General features: G+C 42.3%; 1 protein-coding gene and 1 pseudogene across 2 annotated transcripts in view; one reads left to right on the forward strand and one right to left on the reverse strand.

Annotated features, from left to right (window-relative positions):
- The window catches only part of LOC109877507 (uncharacterized), a 30,345-nt gene extending 10,575 nt beyond the window's left edge, over positions 1-19,770 (reverse strand). Inside the window, exons 1-14 of one of the 2 annotated variants that reach the window (XM_031816683.1) lie at positions 17,348-17,537; positions 15,447-15,576; positions 14,975-15,130; positions 14,729-14,866; positions 14,291-14,442; positions 9,452-9,555; positions 9,011-9,203; positions 8,719-8,856; positions 8,485-8,628; positions 8,168-8,303; positions 7,924-8,074; positions 7,690-7,826; positions 2,988-3,099; positions 2,120-2,183 (exon numbers count right to left, since the gene is read on the reverse strand). In XM_031816683.1, the coding sequence (XP_031672543.1) occupies positions 2,120-2,183; positions 2,988-3,099; positions 7,690-7,826; positions 7,924-8,074; positions 8,168-8,303; positions 8,485-8,628; positions 8,719-8,856; positions 9,011-9,203; positions 9,452-9,555; positions 14,291-14,442; positions 14,729-14,866; positions 14,975-15,130; positions 15,447-15,576; positions 17,348-17,371 (1,779 nt within the window). In that variant the 5' untranslated portion in view covers positions 17,372-17,537. Of the gene's footprint in view, positions 1-2,119; positions 2,184-2,987; positions 3,100-7,689; positions 7,827-7,923; positions 8,075-8,167; positions 8,304-8,484; positions 8,629-8,718; positions 8,857-9,010; positions 9,204-9,451; positions 9,556-14,290; positions 14,443-14,728; positions 14,867-14,974; positions 15,131-15,446; positions 15,577-17,347; positions 17,538-19,641 lie in introns of those variants that run through there. The other variant, XM_031816684.1, reaches the window with a different exon arrangement.
- Positions 17,562-23,965, forward strand: LOC116362589 (ornithine decarboxylase antizyme 2-like; annotated as a pseudogene).
- Positions 23,966-24,194: the final 229 nt, after the last annotated feature.

The raw sequence follows: 24,194 nt of genomic DNA on the forward strand, positions 1-24,194 counted from the left end.
TTGCAATCTATTTTGAATCGTTTAACACTTTTGGTTACTACATGATTCCATGTATGTTATTTCCTAGTGTTGATGTCTTCACTATTATTCTACAATGTAGAAAATAGTAAAGAATAAAGAAAACCCCTTGAATGAGAAGGTAGCTCTAAAACCTTTGACCAGTAGTGTATATCATTAATTATATCTTAATTATCACAAATATGTATGATATACAGTGGATGTCAGAAGTTTACACACACCTTAGCCAAATACATTTAAACTCTGTTTTTCACAATTCCTGACAATTAATCCTAGTAAAAATAATATTTTAAGAATGTGAAATGTCAGAATAATAGTAGAGAGAATGATTTATTTCAGCTTTTATTTCTTTCATCAAATTCCCAGTGGGTCAGAAGTTTACATACACACAATTAGTATTTGGTAGCATTGCCTTTAAATTGTTTAACTTGGGTCAAACGTTTCGGGTAGCCTTCCACAAGCTTCCCACAATAAGTTGGGTGAATTTTGGCCCATTCCTCCTGACAGAGCTGGTGTAACTGAGTCAGGTTTGTAGGCCTCCTTGCTCGCACACACTTTTTCAGTTCTGCCCACAAATGTTCTATGGGATTGAGGTCAGGGCTTTGTGATGGCCACTCCAATACCTTGACTTTGTTGTCCTTAAGCCATTTTGCCACAACTTTGGAAGTGTGCTTGGGGTCATTGTCCATTTGGAAGAACCAATTGTGACCAAGCTTTAACTTCCTGACTGATATCTTGAGATATTTCTTCAATATATCCACATAATTTTCCTCTCTCATGACGCCATCTATTTGTGAAGAGCACCAGTCCCTCATGCAGCAAAGCACACCCACAACAAGATGCTGCCACCCCCATGCTTCACGGTTGGGATGGTGTTCTTCGGCTTGCAAGCCTCCCCCTTTTCCTCCAAACATAACAATGTTCATTATGGCCAAACAGTTCTATATTTGTTTCATCAGACCAGAGGACATTTCTCCAAAAAGTCAGATCTTTGTCCCTATGTGCAGTTGCAAACCGTAGTCTGTCTTTTTTTGTGGCGGTTTTGGAGCAGTGGCTTCTTCCTTGCTGAGCAGCCTTTCAGGTTATGTCAATATAGGACTTGTTTACTGTGGATATAGATACTTTGTACCTGTTTTCTCCAGCATCTTCACAAGGTCCTTTGCTGTTGTTCTGGGATTGATTTGCACTTTTCACACCAAAGTACGTTCATTTCTAGGAGACAGAACGCATCTCCTTCCTGAGCCGTATGGCGGCTGCGTGGTCCCATGGTGTTTATACTTGCGTACTCTTGTTTGTACAGATGAACGTGGTACCTTCAGGCGTTTGAAAATTGCTCCCAAGGATGAACCAGACTTGTGGAGGTCTAAAATGTATTTTCTGGGGTCTTGGCTGATTTCTTTTGATTTTCCCATCCACAGGTACACCTCCAATTGACTCAAATTATGTCAACTAGCCTATCAGAAGCTTCTAAAGCCATGACATCATTTTCTGGAATTTTCCAAGCTGTTTAAAGGCCCAGTCAACCTAGTGTATGTAAACTTCTGACCCACTGGAATTATGATACAGTGAATTATAAGTGAATTAATCTGTCTGTAAACAATTTTTGAAAAAATTACTAACCGACTTGCCAAAACTATAGTTTGTTAACAAGAAATGTGTGGAGTGGTTGAAAAACAGGTTTTAATGACTCCAACCTAAGTCAAATCAAATCAAATCAAATTTATTTATATAGCCCTTCGTACATCAGCTGATATCTCAAAGTGCTGTACAGAAACCCAGCCTAAAACCCCAAACAGCAAGCAATGCAGGTGTAGAAGCACGGTGGCTAGGAAAAACTCCCTAGAAAGGCCAATACCTAGGAAGAAACCTAGAGAGGAACCAGGCTATGTGGGGTGGCCAGTCCTCTTCTGGCTGTGCCGGGTGGAGATTATAACAGAACATGGCCAAGATGTTCAAATGTTCATAAATGACCAGCATGGTCGAATAATAATAAGGCAGAACAGTTGAAACTGGAGCAGCAGCACAGTCAGGTGGAAGTTGAAACTGGAGCAGTGTATGTAAACTTCCAACTTCAACTGTTTATCAGAATATCTTGAATTACCAGTATGGCCTCTTTAGGAGTCCTGGTGGTCATGAAGGTCAGGTCACTTCTGATGTCTCTCATTCTGAAGCGATATGAAAAACCCAGGAATAAAAGGGACATGGCATTATGAGCATTATGATCTGTAGCTGCAACAAGTTTACCATAGAAATAGAACCCACTCTATGAGTTTCCATAGATACAACTATATGATGGACTGTAATGCATTTGATTTGTTCATTATTAAAGCCATTCAGCCCTGTACCCCAGCTTTTAAATAATGAATCTCGTTATGCTGCCAGATAACCTACATTATACAGCATTTCGCAAGTCTGAAGATTAGCGAAGCACATATCACTATTCATGTCCATCACACTTTAACAGGATGAGGTAGAACAGACTTAAAGCTAGAATCATTCATTGCTGCACCCATTTTTGGACTCATCAATTAATTATATATACACATTTATTTGTGAAAAATACAACTTATAAATGCCTCATGAGTGTAGTTCAACTGTCGTATCCCATCTGAACCCAGCATATAATATTGTTTTACTCCAAATGTTTGTAAACAAATGGGATGAAATACTGTATAGCCTCAGAACATGGTTAAAACTATAATGTTGATGTCATGGATGGTTCTTCCATCCATACATAGCACTCGCTCTGAATTTGGTCCATCCCTCAGCTTTTTACTAAAACACAGGCGGGGGGCTGCTTTGTTATTGTTTCAATGAAGGATTCCAGCTTCAAGGCCAGAAGTTTGATGAAGAAGATCAGTTCATTAATTGATCAAATGTTTGTCTTCATGAAGAGCCCACCAGTTATTGTGATGCTTCATGTCATCACAAACAAAGTATTTGGCACATTTTCAGATGGAGGTACTTACACATTTGCCAACTCGTCCACGTTCAACGTTTTGAATTTCATAGCTAAACAATCAAAAACGTAGATATCCTGAGGAGATCCTTTTTGTTTACAGATGTAAACACCAAGGTTATCTGTCAAGGAGAGGCATTTGTTAAAATACAACAAACAAGTATTTCTCCAAAAACAACCTGCAACCAATCATTAGATGACAACCAAATGACGATAATAGTCCAGCTTTCACAATAACGAGACAGCCGAGGCAGAACCTTTATATTCTTCTAAAACGGATCATAACTCATAAATAAGTAGAGCCCACTCAAAAATATAAACACTACTTATGTTTCAGAGCACACAGTAAAGTTTCAAATGTTTCAAATATTTATTGTGTGTTTTTGTTCTACTTGACTTTATAGTACTACTGATATTGATTACTGCATCGTTGGGAAAGAGTTTGCAGTGAAGTCATGTCACTGTACTTGTGCACGTGACAATAAAACTTGAAATGACACCAACACAGACTTTGAGGCGTCCTTCAAGAGGCCTGGGTTCAGTCCAAAATATCACACATTGGATAACTTGAGTTAATTATTTATTATTTTTAATAATTATATACAATATATATACTATATTTATTATTATATACAATAATTATTTTAGATTTGCAAATTTATGTTAACATCCTTCCCCCTAAGGAAAATTAAAGAAATTATTGCAGGAATATCTAAAACATTGGCCAAATTCAAACGGAACATCCCTGATACATTAGGAAACAAGGCCCAGTACTTTGTTGACTACAAACTTGTAGACTTGTAGACTGTTTGTTCCCAGACTCGGGACTCTCTCTATTGGTTACAGACTTTTGGCCTCCCATCCCATTCTAACCACCTCTCGCCAGCTTTGTATTCATGTTACCTGATGAAATTGCTGTACAATATGATCTTGTTGCCATCTGATGCACATTCAGGTGTCATAAATCAGCACTGCAGAGCTCTCCCTGTCCTATGCTGTGCCTTGATTGTATTACTGTTGATGATATCTGTAATGTGCATGTCCACCCTGGCCCATCTACTGTTGATGATATCTGTAATGTGCATGTACACCCTGGCCCATCTACTGTTGATGATATCTGGAATGTGCATGTCCACCCTGGCCCATCTACTGTTGATGATATCTGGAATGTGCATGTATACCCTGGTCTATCTACTGTTAATGATATCTGGAATGTGCATGTACACCCTGGCCCATCTACTGTTGATGATATCTGGAATGTGCATGTACACCCTGGCCCATCTACTGTTGATGATATCTGGAATGTGCATGTACACCCTGGCCAATCTACTGTTGATGATATCTGGAATGTGCATGTACACCCTGGCCCATCTACTGTTGATGATATCTGGAATGTGCATGTCCACCCTGGCCCATCTACTGTTGATGATATCTGGAATGTGCATGTACACCCTGGCCAATCTACTGTTGATGATATCTGGAATGTGCATGTACACCCTGGCCCATCTACTGTTGATGATATCTGGAATGTGCATGTCCACCCTGGCCCATCTACTGTTGATGATATCTGGAATGTGCATGTCCACCCTGGCCCATCTACTGTTGATGATATCTGGAATGTGCATGTATACCCTGGCCAATCTACTGTTGCCAGCCCCGATTCTGACTTGTGCTCTGATATCTGCTTCACTGATTTTCTGCATGTTAACACTAGAAGCTTATTACCTAAATGGATCAAGTGTGAGTTCACAGCTCCAATCCAGATGTGTTGGTAATTACTGAGACATGGTTAAGAAAGAGTGTTTTGAACACTGATGTTAACCTTTCTGGCTATAACCTTTTTTTAGTAAGACAGATCTTCCAAAGGTGGGGGAGTGTCGATCTTTACCAAGGATCACCTTCAGTAACTCGGTTGTCTCCACCAAGTCTGTCCCCAATTTGATTTGCTCGTTTTAAGCATTAAACTTTCAAATAGTTCTTTGTTGACTGTTGCTGGGTGCCATTGTCCTCCATCAGCACCGGCCTGTCCTAAGCTCTCTCCTGGCCCCTTAGACTAGGTCTGAATTTGTCCTGCTAGGTGACCTAAACTGGGACATGCTTAAACCCCCTGACCAAGTCCTAAATCAATGAGACTCCCTAAATATTTCCCAGATTATCAACAATCCTACAAGATATGACTCCAAACACCCAGAAAATGCTACTCTCCTTGATGTTATCCTCACAAATAATCCTGATAGGTATCAGTCTGGTGTTTTCTGTAATGACCTTAGTGACTACTGTTTTACAGCCTGTGTTCGTAATGGCTGCTCAGTGAAACGACCTGTCCTGATTTGTCATAGACGCTTGCTAAAACTTTAATGAGCAAGCCTTCCTTCACGAACTGGCCTCTGTGAAATGGTATAGAATCAGCATGATCGCCTCTGTCGAAGACGCTTGGACCTTCTTTTTTGATATTTTCAGTGGTATTGTTAACAAACACGCCCCCATAAAGAAAATGAGAATTAAAAACAGGTTCAGCCCCTGGTTCGACCGTGATCTTGCAGAGTTACTTCATCTCAAGAATTGCATTTGGCGAAAGGCTCTGCACCCACATACTCAGGCTGACTGGCTATTGTTCAGGCAAATGAGAAATAAGTGCACTCAGGCTATCCGGAAGGCCAAAGTTAGTTACTTTAAGGAGCAGTTCTCTCTCTGTGGGTCTAACCAAGAAGTTCTGGAAAACGGTTAAAGACCTGGAGAATAAACCCTCCTCCTCACAGCTGCCCATGTCCCTTAATGTTGATAATGTGGTTGTTACTGACAAGAAGCACATGGCTGAGCTCTTTAATTACCACTTCATTAAGTCAGAATTCCTATTTGACTCAGCCATGCCTCCTTGCCCGTCCAACATTTCCTCATCTCCTACCCTTTCTAATGCGACTATCCCCGATTCTTCTCCCTCTTTTTCCCTGCCCCGCTACAAAGTTTCTCCCTGCAGGCAGTCACTGAGTCCGAGGTGCTAAATGAGCTGCTTAAACTTGACCCCAAAAAACCATCTGGGTCAGATGGTTTAGACTCTTTCTTCTTTAAGGTCTATCTCCAACCTTTTAAACCCGTCTCTCCTTTCTGGGGAGGTTCCCATTGCTTGGAAGGCAGCCACAGTTCGTCCTTTATTTAAAGGGCGAGATCAAGCTGATCCTAACTGTTATAGGCCTATTTCTATTTTGTCCTGTTTATCAAAAATGTTGGAAAAACTTGTCAATGATCAACTGACTGGCTTTCTTGATGTCAATAGTATTCTCTCGGGTATGCAATCAGGTTTCCACTCAGGTTATGGATGTGTCATTGCAACCTTAAAGGTCCTCAATGATGTCACCATTGCCCTTGATTCTAAGCAATATTGAGCTGCTATTTTTATTAACTTGGCCAAAGCTTTTGATACGGTAGACCATTCCATTCTTGTGGGCTGGCTAAGGAGTATTGGTGTCTCTTTGCTAACTACCTCTCTCAAAGAGTGCAGTGTAAATAAAGTCAGAAAATCTGCTGTCTCAGTCACTGCCTGTCACCAAGGGAGTACCCCAAGGCGCAATCCTGGGCCCCAAGCTCTTCTCAATTTACATCAACAACATAGTTCAGGCAGTAGGAAGCGCTCTCATCCATTTATATGCAGATGATACAGTCTTATACTCAGCTGGCCCCTCCCTGGTTTTGTGTTAAATGCTCTACAACAAAGCTTTCTTATTGTCCAACAAGCTTTCTCTACCCTTAACCTTGTTCTGAACACCTCCAAAACAAAGGTCATGTGGTTTGGTAAGAAGAATGCCCCTCTTCCCACAGGTGTTATTACTACCTCTGAGGGTTTAGAGCAGGTCACCTCATACAAGTACTTTCAGAGTATGGCTAGACGCTGCACTGTCCTTCTCTCAGTACATATCAAAGCTGCAGGCTAAAGTTAAATCTAGACTTGGTTTCCTCTATCGTAATCGCTCGTCTTTCACCCCAGCTGCCAAACTAACCCTGATTCAGATGACCATCCTACCCATGCTAGATTACGGAGACATAATTTATAGATTGGTAGGTAAGGGTGCTCTCGATCGGCTACATGTTCTTTACCAGTCGGCCATCAGATTTGCCACCAATGCTCCTTATAGGACACATCACTGCACAATATACTCCTCTGTAAACTGGTCATCTCTGTATACCTGTCGCAAGAGCCACTGGTTGATGCTTATTTATAAAACCCTCTTAGGCCTCACTCCCCCCTATCTGAGATATCTACTGCAGCCCTCATCCTCCACATACAACACCTGTTCTGCAAGACACATTATGTTAAAGGTCCCTAAAGCACACACATCCCTGGGTCGCTCCTCTTTTCAGTTCGCTGCAGCTAGCGACTGGAACAGGCTGCAACAAACACTCAAACTGGACAGTTTTATCTCAATCTCTTCATTCAAAGACTCAATCAGGGACACTCTTATTGACAGTTGTGGCTGCTTTGTGTGATGTATTGTTGTCTCTACCTTCTTGACCTTTGTGCTGTTGACTGTGCCCGATAATATTCGTACCATGTTGTGTTGCTACCATGTTGTTGTTATGTTGTGTTGCTACCATGCTGTGTTGTCATGTGTTGCTGCCTTGCTACGACGTCCTTTTGGTAGGCCGTCATTGTAAATAAGAATTTGTTCTTTATTGACTTGCCTAGTTAGATAAAGGATACATTAAATAAAGCCTACTTTCTTCCAAGAAGACGAGACGTGGCCCATATACTCCAACATCCTTCAACTGTAATGCTGGAGTCACTGTCAGATTAACGTATTCTTTCACTTCTTCGCTCATCTTGGCAAATGTGTCATCGACAACAATCTGAAAACTTTCATTTTTATTCGACACTTAGCATTAATATCAACACATATATTTATATAGAATTTATTGTGGATTAAAGCAATGTGAAGAGGAATCATACATACTTTTGGCCAGTCACAAGTCCAGATGAAGCCCACTTAGGGAATGTTTTGATGAATGGAGGCAGACTGAGCAAAATCTTTTCAACATCAGAGGCTCTAGACATTGAAGTATCTGTCAGGATCTCCACAGAGCAGTTTGGAATTTTCTCTCCATCTTAACAATGGGAAAACAGTATATCATGCAATTAAAGATCATGCTACATAAAACTATTAAAAAATGCTGAAGATTGTTGCTGTTCAGATTTACCTTTGATTTTCTGCAGAACATACTCTCTCTCAAAGACATCTGGTAACCCAGGTACTCGAACTGGGTCGCAGAAACGTTCTCCAGGTTGAGAGTTCAAGACTATTGGTACATAGACCTCATGGTGTGAACTCTCTTTCTAGGGTAGATAGAAAGGTCAAAAGTATTTTTCACACAGGGGTTTGTATGATACAGTGTTATGCCTGTAAAGTCTAGGTGCAGTATCTCAATTCACCATTTAAGTTATTTCATAACGTGTTTCAGTAGGCTACAGTAGAAACAGCTTTAATCAACAGCATCTCAAAAGACAATGGGCACACCTTTGCTTCAGATAACAGGTAGGCCCAGCACACTGGTGCATTCTCAAAAACATCTGAGTCTTCAATGATTTTGTCACCTCTTCTTTTGAGGAGGCTTGGCAACAGCTCTCTGAAGAGATTGTACAATCCTTCAACGATAGCAACCTAAAACAAATGTATACATTTTATTCATACTTTTGTGGACATATTAAATGATATTATATTTGTATGCTTTTGTGACAAAATATATATCACCTTCTGGGTCCTTGTTCCAACCTCATTTCTATACAACAGCTGATGCAGACTTTGGGCCAAAGGATTGCACCCACTGAGCTTTCGAATGTATGCAATCACTTTGCTTAATAAATCTCCAGAACGGTGTTCTCTATTGTTCTGTAAAGATTAGGGGGAAAGCATTGAATGTGTTATAGCAGGGGACGAAGTTCACATCAAAACCAATGAGACTAGCAAAGGAACCATGTTGCATGCTTGGCCTGAGCATGGTCAAACATGACAAGACAGTGTAATAAATATTGGAATATCTCACAATGGCATAAAGTGAAGAAAAGAAAGCACTGAGTCCTTTCTGGGATTGTTGCACTGAGGGTACGACATCATTGAAGTAGAATTCCTTAATGTCTGGACGCTCATCAGGGAAGGAGGACAGAGAAAAGACCACAGTTGACTCCTCATTGATTCCACAATCTAGCAAAGTCTGTCCAACTCCCCCGCGTTCACATCTGCAGAAACATCAATATTGACTTAATAATGATGGCTTATCATGGCTACTGATGCTGTGTGAAAGAAAACATTGTATTGATACTATCAGTAGTCAAAACATTAGATGTGCTGGGGTTTTAAAATGTATGTGTTTTTTATGCTATCAAATGTATTCCAAATTCAGCGGAGGTTGACGAAAATGATCCCGCTAAAGGGATTGGTGCGCCAAGAGGTTAATGATTAAATGAATTAATGAACATAAGATTACTTATAATGGAGAACATGTGCTGGGATTCCACTTTCATCAGAGAGCTTCTGTCTCAGATCTCGTAATGTGTCACTTGCCAAGTCCACCTTGACCTCAAAGTCTCCCTGTTGATGAAAAGTGTTCATATATAAGTATGAAAGGTAGACTCAGCGGGATGACGTAGATGCACAAAGTAAACAGCATAGTGGGTCAATTAAAGAGTGCAAGGCTAAACTTCTCAGCTGTTTTGGTCCCATAACTAACGCGTTGTAGCAGCGTGAATGGAACCCGCGCAGATACTGTGAGCGACAAAGAAAATGACCTCGACTGCCTGTACCCCCGCACATTGACTCGGTACTGGTACCCCCTGTATATAGCCTCCTTACTAACCTGTACCACCGCACATTGACTCGGTACTGGTACCCCCTGTATATAGCCTCCTTACTAACCTGTACCCCCGCACATTGACTCGGTACTGGTACCCCCTGTATATAGCCTCCTTACTAACCTGTACCCCCGCACATTGACTCGGTACTGGTACCCCCTGTATATAGCCTCCTTACTAACCTGTACCCCCGTACATTGACTCGGTACTGGTACCCCCTGTATATAGCCTCCTTACTAACCTGTACCACCGCACATTGACTCGGTACTGGTACCCCCTGTATATAGCCTCCTTACTAACCTGTACCACCGCACATTGACTCGGTACTGGTACCCCCTGTATATAGCCTCCTTACTAACCTGTACCCCCGCACATTGACTCGGTACTGGTACCCCCTGTACATAGCCTCCTTACTAACCTGTACCAATGCACATTGACTCGGTACTGGTACCCCCTGTATATAGCCTCCTTATTAACCTGTACCACCGCACATTGACTCGGTACTGGTACCCCCTGTATATAGCCTCCACATTGACTCGGTACTGGTACCCCCTGTATATAGCCTCCACATTGACTCGGTACTGGCACCCCCTGTATATAGCCTCCTTACTAACCTGTACCACCGCACATTGACTCGGTACTGGTACCCCCTGTATATAGCCTCCTTATTAACCTGTACCACCGCACATTGACTCGGTACTGGTACCCCCTGTATATAGCCTCCTTACTAACCTGTACCCCCGCACATTGACTCGGTACTGGTACCCCCTGTATATAGCCTCCTTATTAACCTGTACCAATGCACATTGACTCTGTACTGGTACCCCTGTATATAGCCTCCTTACTAACCTGTACCCCCGCACATTGACTCGGTACTGGTACCCCCTGTATATAGCCTCCTTACTAACCTGTACCACCGCACATTGACTCGGTACTGGTACCCCCTGTATATAGCCTCCTTATTAACCTGTACCACCGCACATTGACTCGGTACTGGTACCCCCTGTATATAGCCTCCACATTGACTCGGTACTGGTACACCCTGTATATAGCCTCCACATTGACTCGGTACTGGTACCCCCTGTATATAGCCTCCACATTGACTCGGTACTGGTACCCCCTGTATATAGCCTCCACATTGACTCGGTACTGGTACCCCCTGTATATAGCCTCCACATTGACTCGGTACTGGTACCCCCTGTATATAGCCTCCACATTGACTCGGTACTGGTACCCCCTGTATATAGCCTCCACATTGACTCGGTACTGGTACACCCTGTATATAGCCTCCACATTGACTCGGTACTGGTACCCCCTGTATATAGCCTCCACATTGACTCGGTACTGGTATCCCCTGTATATAGCCTCCACATTGACTCGGTACTGGTACCCCCTGTATATAGCCTCCACATTGACTCGGTACTGGTACCCCCTGTATATAGCCTCCACATTGACTCGGTACTGGTACCCCCTGTATATAGCCTCCACATTGACTCGGTACTGGTACCACCTGTATATAGCCTCCACATTGACTCGGTACTGGTACCCCCTGTATATAGCCTCCACATTGACTCTGTACCGGTACCCCCTGTATATAGCCTCCACATTGACTCGGTACTGGTACCCCCTGTATATAGCCTCCTTATTAACCTGTACCAATGCACATTGACTCGGTACTGGTACCCCCTGTATATAGCCTCCTTACTAACCTGTACCCCCGCACATTGACTCGGTACTGGTACCCCCTGTATATAGCCTCCTTACTAACCTGTACCCCCGCACATTGACTCGGTACTGGTACCCCCTGTATATAGCCTCCTTACTAACCTGTACCCCCGTACATTGACTCGGTACTGGTACCCCCTGTATATAGCCTCCTTACTAACCTGTACCACCGCACATTGACTCGGTACTGGTACCCCCTGTATATAGCCTCCTTACTAACCTGTACCACCGCACATTGACTCGGTACTGGTACCCCCTGTATATAGCCTCCTTACTAACCTGTCCCCCGCACATTGACTCGGTACTGGTACCCCCTGTACATAGCCTCCTTACTAACCTGTACCAATGCACATTGACTCGGTACTGGTACCCCCTGTATATAGCCTCCTTATTAACCTGTACCACCGCACATTGACTCGGTACTGGTACCCCCTGTATATAGCCTCCACATTGACTCGGTACTGGTACCCCCTGTATATAGCCTCCACATTGACTCGGTACTGGCACCCCCTGTATATAGCCTCCTTACTAACCTGTACCACCGCACATTGACTCGGTACTGGTACCCCCTGTATATAGCCTCCTTATTAACCTGTACCACCGCACATTGACTCGGTACTGGTACCCCCTGTATATAGCCTCCTTACTAACCTGTACCCCCGCACATTGACTCGGTACTGGTACCCCCTGTATATAGCCTCCTTATTAACCTGTACCAATGCACATTGACTCTGTACTGGTACCCCCTGTATATAGCCTCCTTACTAACCTGTACCCCCGCACATTGACTCGGTACTGGTACCCCCTGTATATAGCCTCCTTACTAACCTGTACCACCGCACATTGACTCGGTACTGGTACCCCCTGTATATAGCCTCCTTATTAACCTGTACCACCGCACATTGACTCGGTACTGGTACCCCCTGTATATAGCCTCCACATTGACTCGGTACTGGTACACCCTGTATATAGCCTCCACATTGACTCGGTACTGGTACCCCCTGTATATAGCCTCCACATTGACTCGGTACTGGTACCCCCTGTATATAGCCTCCACATTGACTCGGTACTGGTACCCCCTGTATATAGCCTCCACATTGACTTGGTACTGGTACCCCCTGTATATAGCCTCCACATTGACTCGGTACTGGTACACCCTGTATATAGCCTCCACATTGACTCGGTACTGGTACCCCCTGTATATAGCCTCCACATTGACTCGGTACTGGTATCCCCTGTATATAGCCTCCACATTGACTCGGTACTGGTACCCCCTGTATATAGCCTCCACATTGACTCGGTACTGGTACCCCCTGTATATAGCCTCCACATTGACTCGGTACTGGTACCCCTGTATATAGCCTCCACATTGACTCGGTACTGGTACCACCTGTATATAGCCTCCACATTGACTCGGTACTGGTACCCCCTGTATATAGCCTCCACATTGACTCTGTACCGGTACCCCCTGTATATAGCCTCCACATTGACTCGGTACCGGTACCCCCTGTATATAGCCTCCACATTGACTCGCTACTGGTACCCCCTGTATATAGCCTCCACATTGACTCGGTACTGGTACCCCCTGTATATAGCCGCCACATTGACTCGGTACTGGTACCCCCTGTATATAGCCTCCACATTGACTCGGTACTGGTACCCCCTGTATATAGCCTCCACATTGACTCGGTACTGGTACCCCCTGTATATAGCCTCCACATTGACTCGGTACTGGTACCCCCTGTATATAGCCTCCACATTGACTCGGTACTGGTACCCCCTGTATATAGCCTCCACATTGACTCGGTACTGGTACCCCCTGTATATAGCCTCCACATTGACTCGGTACTGGTACCCCCTGTATATAGCCTCCACATTGACTCGGTACTGGTACCCCCTGTATATAGCCTCCACATTGACTCGGTACTGGTACCCCCTGTATATAGCCTCCACATTGACTCGGTACTGGTACCCCCTGTATATAGCCTCCACATTGACTCGGTACTGGTACCCCCTGTATATAGCCTCCACATTGACTCGGTACTGGTACCCCCTGTATATAGCCTCCACATTGACTCGGTACTGGTACCCCCTGTATATAGCCTCCACATTGACTCGGTACTGGTACCCCCTGTATATAGCCTCCACATTGACTCGGTACTGGTACCCCCTGTATATAGCCTCCACATTGACTCGGTACTGGTACCCCCTGTATATAGCCTCCACATTGACTCGGTACTGGTACCCCCTGTATATAGCCTCCTTATTGTTATGTCATTGTCTTGTGTTACTTTTTGATTTCATCGTATTTATTATTTAGTAAATATTTATTCAACTGAATTGTTGGTTAATTAAGGGATTGTATGTAAGCATTTCACAGTAAGGTCTACTACACCTGTTGTATTCGGCGCATGTGACAAATAAAATTTGAGCAAAGTCTTGCATCGCGCTCAGCACAATATTTGCAGTGCTGCTCTTGGCAACATCATTTCTCTGAGTCTACCTTTAAATAAGGGACAGCAATGATTTAGGAAGAAATCCAGGGATCACACCCTTTCATACACACAGGTTTGGGAAAATGTAGCCTATAGTAAGAGCTGATTTGTGCTTTATCCGGAATTCAGTGTGTACGCTAACAAACACAGAATGTGGCATCGAAAACATTTCCCCCCACTTCACCAGTCAACGTGTAACCATCTGTGTATGGAACGCAGACCCAATAGAGTACACCAATGTAAAGATGAATTCACCTTGAGCATGATGTGGCATCGAACATTATCCTCTCCTGTCATGTCAGTCATTTCTTGTAGTGTCACTAGCAGGGCTGGTCTCAAGTTCTCCTTGGGTGTAAACATGGCATAGAGCTCACTTCCAATTTCAATGTGCCTGTCTTTCAAAGACCCTAATGGGTGAAATAGAAGATGCATGTCAACACAAGGGATGGTCCATGTCATTACACAAGTTTATTTTCACTCAGATTATACTGAAGTAGACAGGAATTACCAACCCTTTCAAATGGACGTATACAAAGATTTGTATCATAATATTCTGTAAAGTGTTGTACCATGCAAATATGTCTTAGAGGCTACATGCATTTGATTGTATAGCTGTGATACAGTTATGGGGCCAAAAATGATGGGAACTGAGTGAAATAAGAAAACTATGCAAACTGTATCTGGTTAACTGACATGTGTTGAAGAAAGGATCATCAGTTAGAGGCATTCCATCAACTGTGTAGAGGCACACAGCTTTAGAGTTCTCAATGCCCTCTTGGTGGCAGATCCTTAGCATCAGGTCTTCAACGGTGTTGGTAGCAGGATCCATGTCTGCATTCAAAATTGTACAAAAGGGAGTAAAGGATAGTTTCTGATGTGATGCTTTTGATTCCTCCCCTCTTTGTTATAAGAACTACATAAAGATGGTTTATGTCTCACCTCTGATCTCTTTTAGCTCAGGACAGTGGGGGTATGTGTACCACAGTTGGAAAGACTCCATTGGTTTTTGTACAGGCATCGCTTGCTGTGGCGCTCTGAGTCTTTGAATGAAATCTTTCATTTTTTCAAAGCGATTCTTCTCTACTTGACTGAAACCTGTTAGAAAATTAGGGGCATTGGACAAGTTGAATGCATGTCTATGGTGAGTGAGACAACCAATTATTATTATTTATTTATTTAAATAGTGAATTTACATATGACCAATCAGAACAGTTTACATATGACCAATCAGAACAGTTTACATATGACCAATCAGAACAGTTTACATATGACCAATCAGAACAGTTTACATATGACCAAGCAGAACAGTTTACATATGACCAGGCAAAACTGTTTACAGTGGAATAATGCAGTTGTTGGCATGATGGGATACTTTAAATCACCCGAGTCAGTAACCGGTCTGTGACCTTACCCATTTTGTCTAAATCTTCACCATTTACGCCATCGGTGAAATCTCTCTCGTCTTGGACACCCAAAGTGAGGAATTTGTGGTGGTAGGTGTCCAGTCTGTGCTGCTGGAGAAGGTTGTATATTGTATCCATCTGAATAGAACAATCAGGTCAGACATCACATTTTTTGATAACTAGTTTTGACACAAGACCTTTCCTCTCTGCCAAATAATGCTCTGCACCAAGAAGAAGAAATAGTGTTCCTAGTTTGTCATTCACTTGAGAAAAACAAAGAAAGAATGGGGATTGAATAATGTCAATGTCTCTTTATTATCTAGAGAACTAGCGTTTCTTCACAAACTAAAATGTTTATTTATTACTGGCAATAGCTTTGACTGGTTGTTGGTCCATTTAAGTCTTCCGCCTCATGTTCTGGAGGAGCCAAACTGATTTTTATTAAGACATTAGTTTAATTAAGAAAAACTGAGTTTTATTAAGACATTACACATATAGCTCTGGAGCAGCTCACACACCTAGGGTGTATTCACTAGGAACCAAACAGAAGCAAATGGAACAAAACGGGGAGGGACCTACCTGAATTTGTCCAATAGAAACTCTTATTTTTCGTTGCAAAACGTTTTGGACTAATGATTACACAACTGATTAAACATATTGCATTGTAAACTGAAGCCCATGATAAGCAGTTTTGGGAGTCAAGTGTGTTGGTAGAGTGTGGCAATAAAGTGCGTCAATCAGATCCCTGGGGATGGTTGTTCAAAATTTATCTGATTGGATTACCCCTATCGGATAGGATTAGAATCGTTTTTTTTCCAAAACTGAAAAATAGGATTCTGATCCTCCAGATAGGGATAAGGATTTGGTCATCCAATCTGACCTTTAAATCAGGGATTGTAGGTCATTTAGCATTTTTCAAATCTCAAAGGTAGTGATTAGGATAGTTTTGATCATCTCGATTCCACTAGGAGGGTGGATTTAGAAAGGTGAAAGGCACTACAACCAATAAATATCAATGTAACTCAGGGGAGCTTTATCAAAAACGTTTTTCCATCTGAAAACCAAAGGTTCATTATATTAAATGTCCCCGGGCTGACATGGTAAAAATCCATCGTTCTGCCCCTGAACAAGGCAGTTAACCCACTGTTCCCTGGTAGGACATCATTGTAAATAAGAATGTGTTCTTAACTGGCTTGCCTAGTTAAAAAAAAAAGGTTAAAAAATTTATGAAATTTACCTCAGTATAGGTAAGCCAATGTGGTCAGTTGTTATATTGAGAAGTGTCAAATAAATACATCCATTTACTTATAAGTGAAATGCAGGCTCTACTATTTTGAATCAAGGTACATTATTCATGTAGTTTAACTCATGTCTGTTTCTCTATGACAATGAAGTAGTAACACAACCTGTCCAGTAGATGGCGAGGTGTAGGTCTGTTCAAAGCACTGAACATCTGGATTCTGTGACCTTGATATTGTGGTATCCGGATCAGAACGATCCTATCCAATTATTTTCTGGAAAATCGGTTCAAAAACAGACAGATCGATTTGGTCCGGGATAGCAAAAATGAGGATTACAGAATCCGGATCATTCTGATCCCCCAAAATGTTTTGAAAAACCGTTCCGAGGACTGGAGTTTGCCTATCCTTGGTCTGGAGAATGCCAGGCTATGCCTAAACCATGCCTTACGTTGGTCTGGTGTGCATTAGTATTACCGGCCTATATGACATGTCATTATTTTTCATGTTGACATTGTGAATCAATTATATTAAATGTGTGCATTTTTAAAGTGAGATTAGCTGGCTAAATATGACCACTTTGAGCGCGCTAAAGTTAACTAGCTACGCATCGTCAGGCCCAGCCTAGTAATAGTGGACGACTTTTCCAGGAACTGTGCTATAATACTCACCTTTACACATTGAAGGCCTGCCATTGGGTGACAGGAGCTATATAGCTATGCCTACTCAGTCGGTTACATTTACACTACGGAGAAAACGCTTTTGATAGCTGGGTTCAGCAGCTGCTCGTCTCCAACACAGTATCGACGTTTTTAGGGAACCTTTTTTATAACTACGTTTTGATTTCCGCATTTCTACACTTTTTTGTAACTACGTTTTGACTTCCGCATTTCTACACTTGTTTTACTGTTAGGTGTTGTAGCACCATCTGCTGGAAATTTGGAGGATTGATCACCAGGGAACTCCTGTCATGATCCCAGTTTGTCTTTATACGGTGCACACAGGCCAGTCGGAGAGCAGTCCAGACCCATCTGCGCTGCTCTGCAACACAAAAACAGGACCGTCTTTAGGACTACTTGGCGCTTCACGGATGGTGAATTATCCTGCCGAACGTCTATTGAATAGCTATTGTTTTGGTTGTAAGGAAATTCCTTTTTCATTATTTTCTCATAATGTCTGCCACTGAAGAGAGGTAAGAATTCCTGATATTGTTGGTTTAATTTGCGTAACAGATTGATTACATGATATGAACAACATTTAGCAAATATATTCATTAATATTGCAAACTTAATGTATGGTGAAATATGCTGCTGTCTAAAAACAGGAATATCTTACTTTTTACAGAGCAACAACACTTTTGCAGCTATTCTGTTGGTGTAATTCCTACAATAATTAATGCTGTTTTTTTAAGGGTGAGATTGTGCACTTCAACATATTGTTCTATTACAGATAGCTAGCTACTTAAAGTGATTGTTATTTGAAGTTTAAACAAATATATATCCTGTGACCTGTGTATCTGATAATAATGACTCGTGTAGGTCACCAGGTATAATATCCAATTTGTGAAAAGTACATGCATTCAAAACAGGGATAACATCTGTAGACAGACGGTCTGAAACCCGTGTTGCCCATTGTTCCTCAAAACAGGGATAACATCTGTAGACAGACGGTCTGAAACCCGTGTTGCCCATTGTTCCTCAAAACAGGGATAACATCTGTAGACAGACGGTCTGAAACCCGTGTTGCCCATTGTTCCTCAAAACAGTGCATCATGCATGCCTCAGGAATCACTTTTATTGACTACTGGCTCAACAGCTTCATTTGAATGATTAATGAACCACTATCGAATGACAAAATATCAATAGCAAATCCATCTCCATTTTACATCACTGAAACATAGTTTTGTTCTTTGCATAGAGTAGTTTCTTTCCAACATTTTTTTCCTTCAATCTCCTTTTTTAAACATTACAAGCATTTCGCTACACCCGCAATAACATCTGCTAAACATGTGTATGTGACCAATACAATTTGATTTGATTCACAGCACATAGTAGGGCTATGAGAATCTCTGCCACAGCACAATTCCAGCCAAAAGCAGCAATTTCTGCATAAAGCCGCAGTTGTGTAACAGGGACAGATCCTGGATCTGTCCCTGTTACACAACTGCTGCTTTATGCAGACTCCTCCCCCCTAGAGAATTAGATAAGCCACTTAGAAATAGTACCCTTGCTTGAATGGATAGTAGACTCTCTCCTCCCACAGTGCAGCACACTGAGATGTTGTTAATAATATGTGGGTGGTCAGTTAGATGGACCTGAGCCCTACTTTTCTAGAAAGTTCTATAGGTGTCTTGTTGTGATGTGTTGTCAGTATACAGCACAGGAGTGGTACCTTAATTGGGAAGGACGGGCTCGTGGTAATGGCTGGAGCGGAGTCAGTGGAATGGTATCAAATACATGTGTTTCATGCCATTCCATTTGCTCCGTTCCGGACATTATTATGAGCCGTCCTCCCCATCAGCAGCCTCCACTGGTATATAGGTCAGGTTAGAGGTTACATGTCCACTAGCACACACTAGGTCATGGTTTCCTAGCCAGGCTCTTAATTCCTGACCTAATTCCCTCTCTGCCAGTGAGCTGTAAATAATGAGTTTTTTAAAGGTTGGTTTAGTACAATAATAGAAACATGTTACTCGTTTTGAGTGTGCATGCCAAATGTGGGGTGTTTTGAGTGAACAAACTCTGCTGACATTCTTCATTACATTTTTAATTGGAAGTACAATAGGCTACGTAGCTTTAATCCCAGCCTGCATATACAGTACAATAGCACTCTGAGGTGAAAGTATTTTCTGGGTCAGGCTAGTGTCTCTACTGTTTTTATTTGAACTGGTACCCTATGCTAACTGACCATCCCATCCAAAGCCACTTATATTACAATAACTTTAGCATGACTTAGCCAACCTCACCTTGTTGTTCTGTGTACCGCCAGTCCCATGTTGGTGTCGTATATGGGCTGCTCCAAACGCCAGGCTCCAGGGCCTCTGTGGTGCTCCTGATGCCCCTCACCCACCGCTGAAGATCCCAGGTGGGCGAGGGACTGGCAGGGATCCCCCTCTCCATGTGCTCCTTCACAAAGTGAGTCCCTATAGGGCCCCATCCCAATAGCCAAACAATGTATTCTTCCTCTATTGAAGTTATCAATCAAAGACCTGAGAGAATTGGATTGGTTAAAGCAATGGGGTTAGAAACATACATTTCACTCATCCAAACACATAGGTCATTAAGGGAAGAAATTAGGAAGGATGTCTGTTTTAATAACCATGAGGATATTACAAAGATGAATGTTTAAAATTAGCACATTTTGTCAAAAAATACATTGCATCGTACTGTTTAGCTTTATAGCCATAAGCCCACAGGCACTTCACTTGATGCTCCATCTACCATTTGAGAGACTGCAGTCGGTTTACATGGTCTGTTTAGCTACTTGTTAACACGTTCAGGGATGTGGGTCACTGTGTCAGGTGCCAAAACCCACTCTCGTTAACCCAGAACGCTAGTGAACCACAAAATGACACGAGCCCAAAGATACTCAGCATTCCTACACACGCCCAAAAGCATGCTCTTAAAGTTAGGTTAATCCTTGCTACTTTTAGTAGTGAACAAGTGACCCTTGTAAACAAGGACAAGTTTCATCCTAGACTGCCTGGAATTAGTCAAAATGGGAGAACAGGCAGAGAATGGCTTGAATATCCCTGTGTGTAATTTACAGGTTATTGTCAATATGTGTATCAGGTTAATGTCACTATGTGTACATGTTAATGTCACTATGTGTATCAGGTTAATGTCACTATGTGTATAGGTTAATGTCACTATGTGTACAGGTTAATGTCACTATGTGTGCAGGTAAATGTCACTATGTGTACAGGTTAATGTCACTATGTGTACAGGTTAATGTCGCTATGTGTACAGGTTAATGTCGCTATGTGTACAGGTTAATGTCGCTATGTGTATAGGTTAATGTCACTATGTATACAGGTTAATGTCGCTATGTGTATAGGTTAATGTCACTATGTGTACAGGTTAATGTCACTATGTGTACAGGCTAATGTCACTATGTGTACAGGTTAATGTCACTATGTGTACAGGTTAATGTCACTATGTGTACAGGTTAATGTCACTATGTGTACAGGTTAATGTCACTATGTGTACAGGCTAATGTCACTATGTGTACAGGTTAATGTCACTATGTGTATAAGTTAATGTCAGTCACTGTGTCGATCAAACAACAATGGTGAAGAGAGTCATTCTGCTGGAGGTCCATTGGTTAGAAAAAATTTTACGCTCATAGGCAATAATCATAACAACAGGATTCCCTTACTGAGATAGATGCTAGATCAGGCTAAAGTGTAACCGATCTAGTTCCTAGATAGAAAGCTGACAAAGACATATGTTATGGGTCAAAACCTTGTCCATCTAATAACTGTGGAAGATCTGTATCGAATAGTGTTCCAACACGTTTTGCTTCCCTCTCTCAGGATGGAAGGCTGACAGTGACCCAGGTGACCTCTGTGCGTGGATCTCTCCCCATCCTGCACTTTCACTACCAGCTGAGCGAGCAACGCAATGCATGCTGGGAGACTATGTTCACCTCAGACAGCCTCTTCCTGGAGATCCCAGAGGGGTCACTCCCTGAGGGCAGCAAAGAGGGGTGAGGAGGAACTGCCATCTATCCTTGCTGGCTTTATAGTCATGCATACATACACCTGTTATAACCATGCATTATGCCATCAGTAAGGCTGGAATTAAGTATAAAAAAATACATTTTTCAGATTTTAAATAAAAAACGTGCACTTTAAAACAACAACAAACAAACAAATTATTATTTACGATTATTTACGATGACGGCCTGTGATGGGGGCTGGGATTAGAAATAAAATGTAGGACAAAACACGCATCACGACAAGAGACACCACTACATAAAGAGAGACCTAAGACAACAACACAACATGACAACACAGCATGGCAGCAACACATGACAACACAGCATGGTAGCAACACAACATGACAACACAGCAGGTTAGCAACACAACATGACAACATGGTAGTAGCACAAACATGGTACAAGCATTGTTGGGGACAGACAACAGCACAAAGGGCTAAAAGGTAGAGACAACAATACAGCACCTGAAGCAGCCACAAGTGTCAGTAAGAGTGTCCATGATTCAAATGTAGTGATGGAGATAAAACGGTCCAGTTTGAGTGTTTTTTGCAGCTCGTTCCAAATGTTACAGAACATCTAGCCGCTCGAGAGCACCCTTACCTGCCGATCTATAAATTACGTCTCCGTAATCTAGCATGGGTAGAGGGTGAGGAGCGATTGTGATAGAGGAAACAAAGTCTAGATTTAACTTTAGCCTGCAGCTGTATATGTGCTGTACTGGGTGGAGCCACAGAGGACTACTTTGGGAGAATCCTGCATATTACAGTGTACATGAGTATGGAAGGGAACACAAAGGAGCAACACTTACATTTGAGATACACCCCTACCTTCTTTCCCCTCTTCTCTCTTATCAGACTCACCAGTCTCCTCATGTTCTCGGAAGAAAAGTTAGGAGTCAGCCATGTGTTTCTGTGGTTCTCGAAAAGCAGAGTGGATCAAGGTATGTCGAAGTCTAGACACATTTTCTTTCATGTGTAGTGTATACATCTAGCACTTCTTTGGACACTGTTAACAAACCTCCAAACGAGCATCAATGCCATACAACACTCCATCCGTGGCCTCCAACTGCTCTTAAATGCTAGTAAAACTAAATGCATGCTTTTCAAACCGTTCGCCGTCCAAAATTAAATCTAGAATCTGCTTCCTATTTCGCAACCTCCTTCACTCACGCCGCCAAAACATGCCTCGTAAAACTGACTATCCTACCGATCCTCTACTTCGGCGATGTCATTTACAAAATAGCCTCCAACACTCTACTTCAGCAAACTGGATGCAGTCTATCACAGTGCCATCCGTTTTGACAACCAAAGCCCCATATACCACCCACCACTGCGACCTGTATGCTCTCGTTGGCTGGCCCTCGCTGCATATTCGTCGCCAGACCCACTGGCTCCAGGTCATCTATAAGTCTTTGTTAGGTAAAGCTCTGCCTTATCTCAGCTCTCTGGTCACTATAACAACACCCACTCGTAGTATGCGCTCCAGCAGGTATATCTCACTGGTCATCCCTTAAGCCAACACCTCACCTTTCCTTCCAGTTCTCTGCTAGTGACTGGAACGAATTGCAAAAATTACTGAAGTTGGAGACTTATATTTCCCTCACCAACTTTCAACATCAGCAATCTGAGCAGTTAACCGATCACTGCAGCTGTACATAGTCCATCTGTAAATAGCCCATCCAATCTTCCTACCTCATCCCCATATTGTTTTTATTTACTTTTCTGCTCTTTGCACACCAGTATTTCTACTTGCACATCATCATCTGCACATCTATCACTCGTGTTAATTTACTAAATTGTAATTACCTCGCTAGTATGGCCTATTTATTGCCTTACCTCCTCACGCCATTTGCACACACGGGTACTAAGACTATATAGACTTTTTCCCCCCTATTGTGTTATTTGACTGTGCGCTTGTTTATTCCATGTGTTGTTTTGTGTCGCACTGCTCTGCTTTATCAGTTGTAATGAGAAACTTGTTCTCAACTAATCTACCTGGTTAAATAAAGATGAAATAAAAAAAATAAAAAGTGCTTTATATTAGACACATTATTCAATTAGTTGAAAGATTAATTGATAAAAATTAGTGACTTCTAACCATACTAGTGTTAAAACATCAGGAATAATGCAACGTGCACACTAAAATTGAAAAAGGGAAACTGAATTTAGATGGTCTGAACAGTCACGTTAACAATCCTGTTTTCTACGTCTTTCCAGCACTTCTTACCAGGACTTTCCACTACATAGGGTTTGAGATAGTGAAACCAGGCCACCCTCTGATACCACCCCGAGCAGACCTTGTGTTTTTGGGCTACTCCATGAGTCCAACATGCCCAGAGTCAGAGGAAGATTGATGTTTGGGTTGATCAGGAGGGGATCACTCATCTTTGCTCTGACCCAATAGTCTCTTTTCCATGCCTAACTGACCTTTTATGTTTTTTTCCTGTGGTGGTGATAGGAAACAAGAAAAGGAATCTATTTAAGCATATTGGGACAAGACCCGCCTCTCTCTTCCTCTCTGCACTTCTCATATGTAGTGCTGTAGTCATGATGGAGAGCAAGCCATTAATTATGTAGACCTCTTCAGTGATAGAGTGAAGTCCAAGAGACAAAGGGGGTGCTGTTGGGCTGTGTTTCTGGACCTAAGGAAGGCTTTTGATACTGTTAACCATGAGATTCTCATCACAAAATTGTCCAAGTTCAACTTTTCCCTGATGCCTTGAGATGGATGAAATCATACCTTGAAGGCAGAACTCAGTGTGTCAGAGTGAGCAATGAGCTGTCGCCCACTCGTAGCTAT

This window comes from Oncorhynchus kisutch, unplaced genomic scaffold, assembly GCF_002021735.2.
Source record: "Oncorhynchus kisutch isolate 150728-3 unplaced genomic scaffold, Okis_V2 scaffold852, whole genome shotgun sequence".
NCBI classification, from domain to species: Eukaryota; Metazoa; Chordata; class Actinopteri; order Salmoniformes; family Salmonidae; genus Oncorhynchus; species Oncorhynchus kisutch.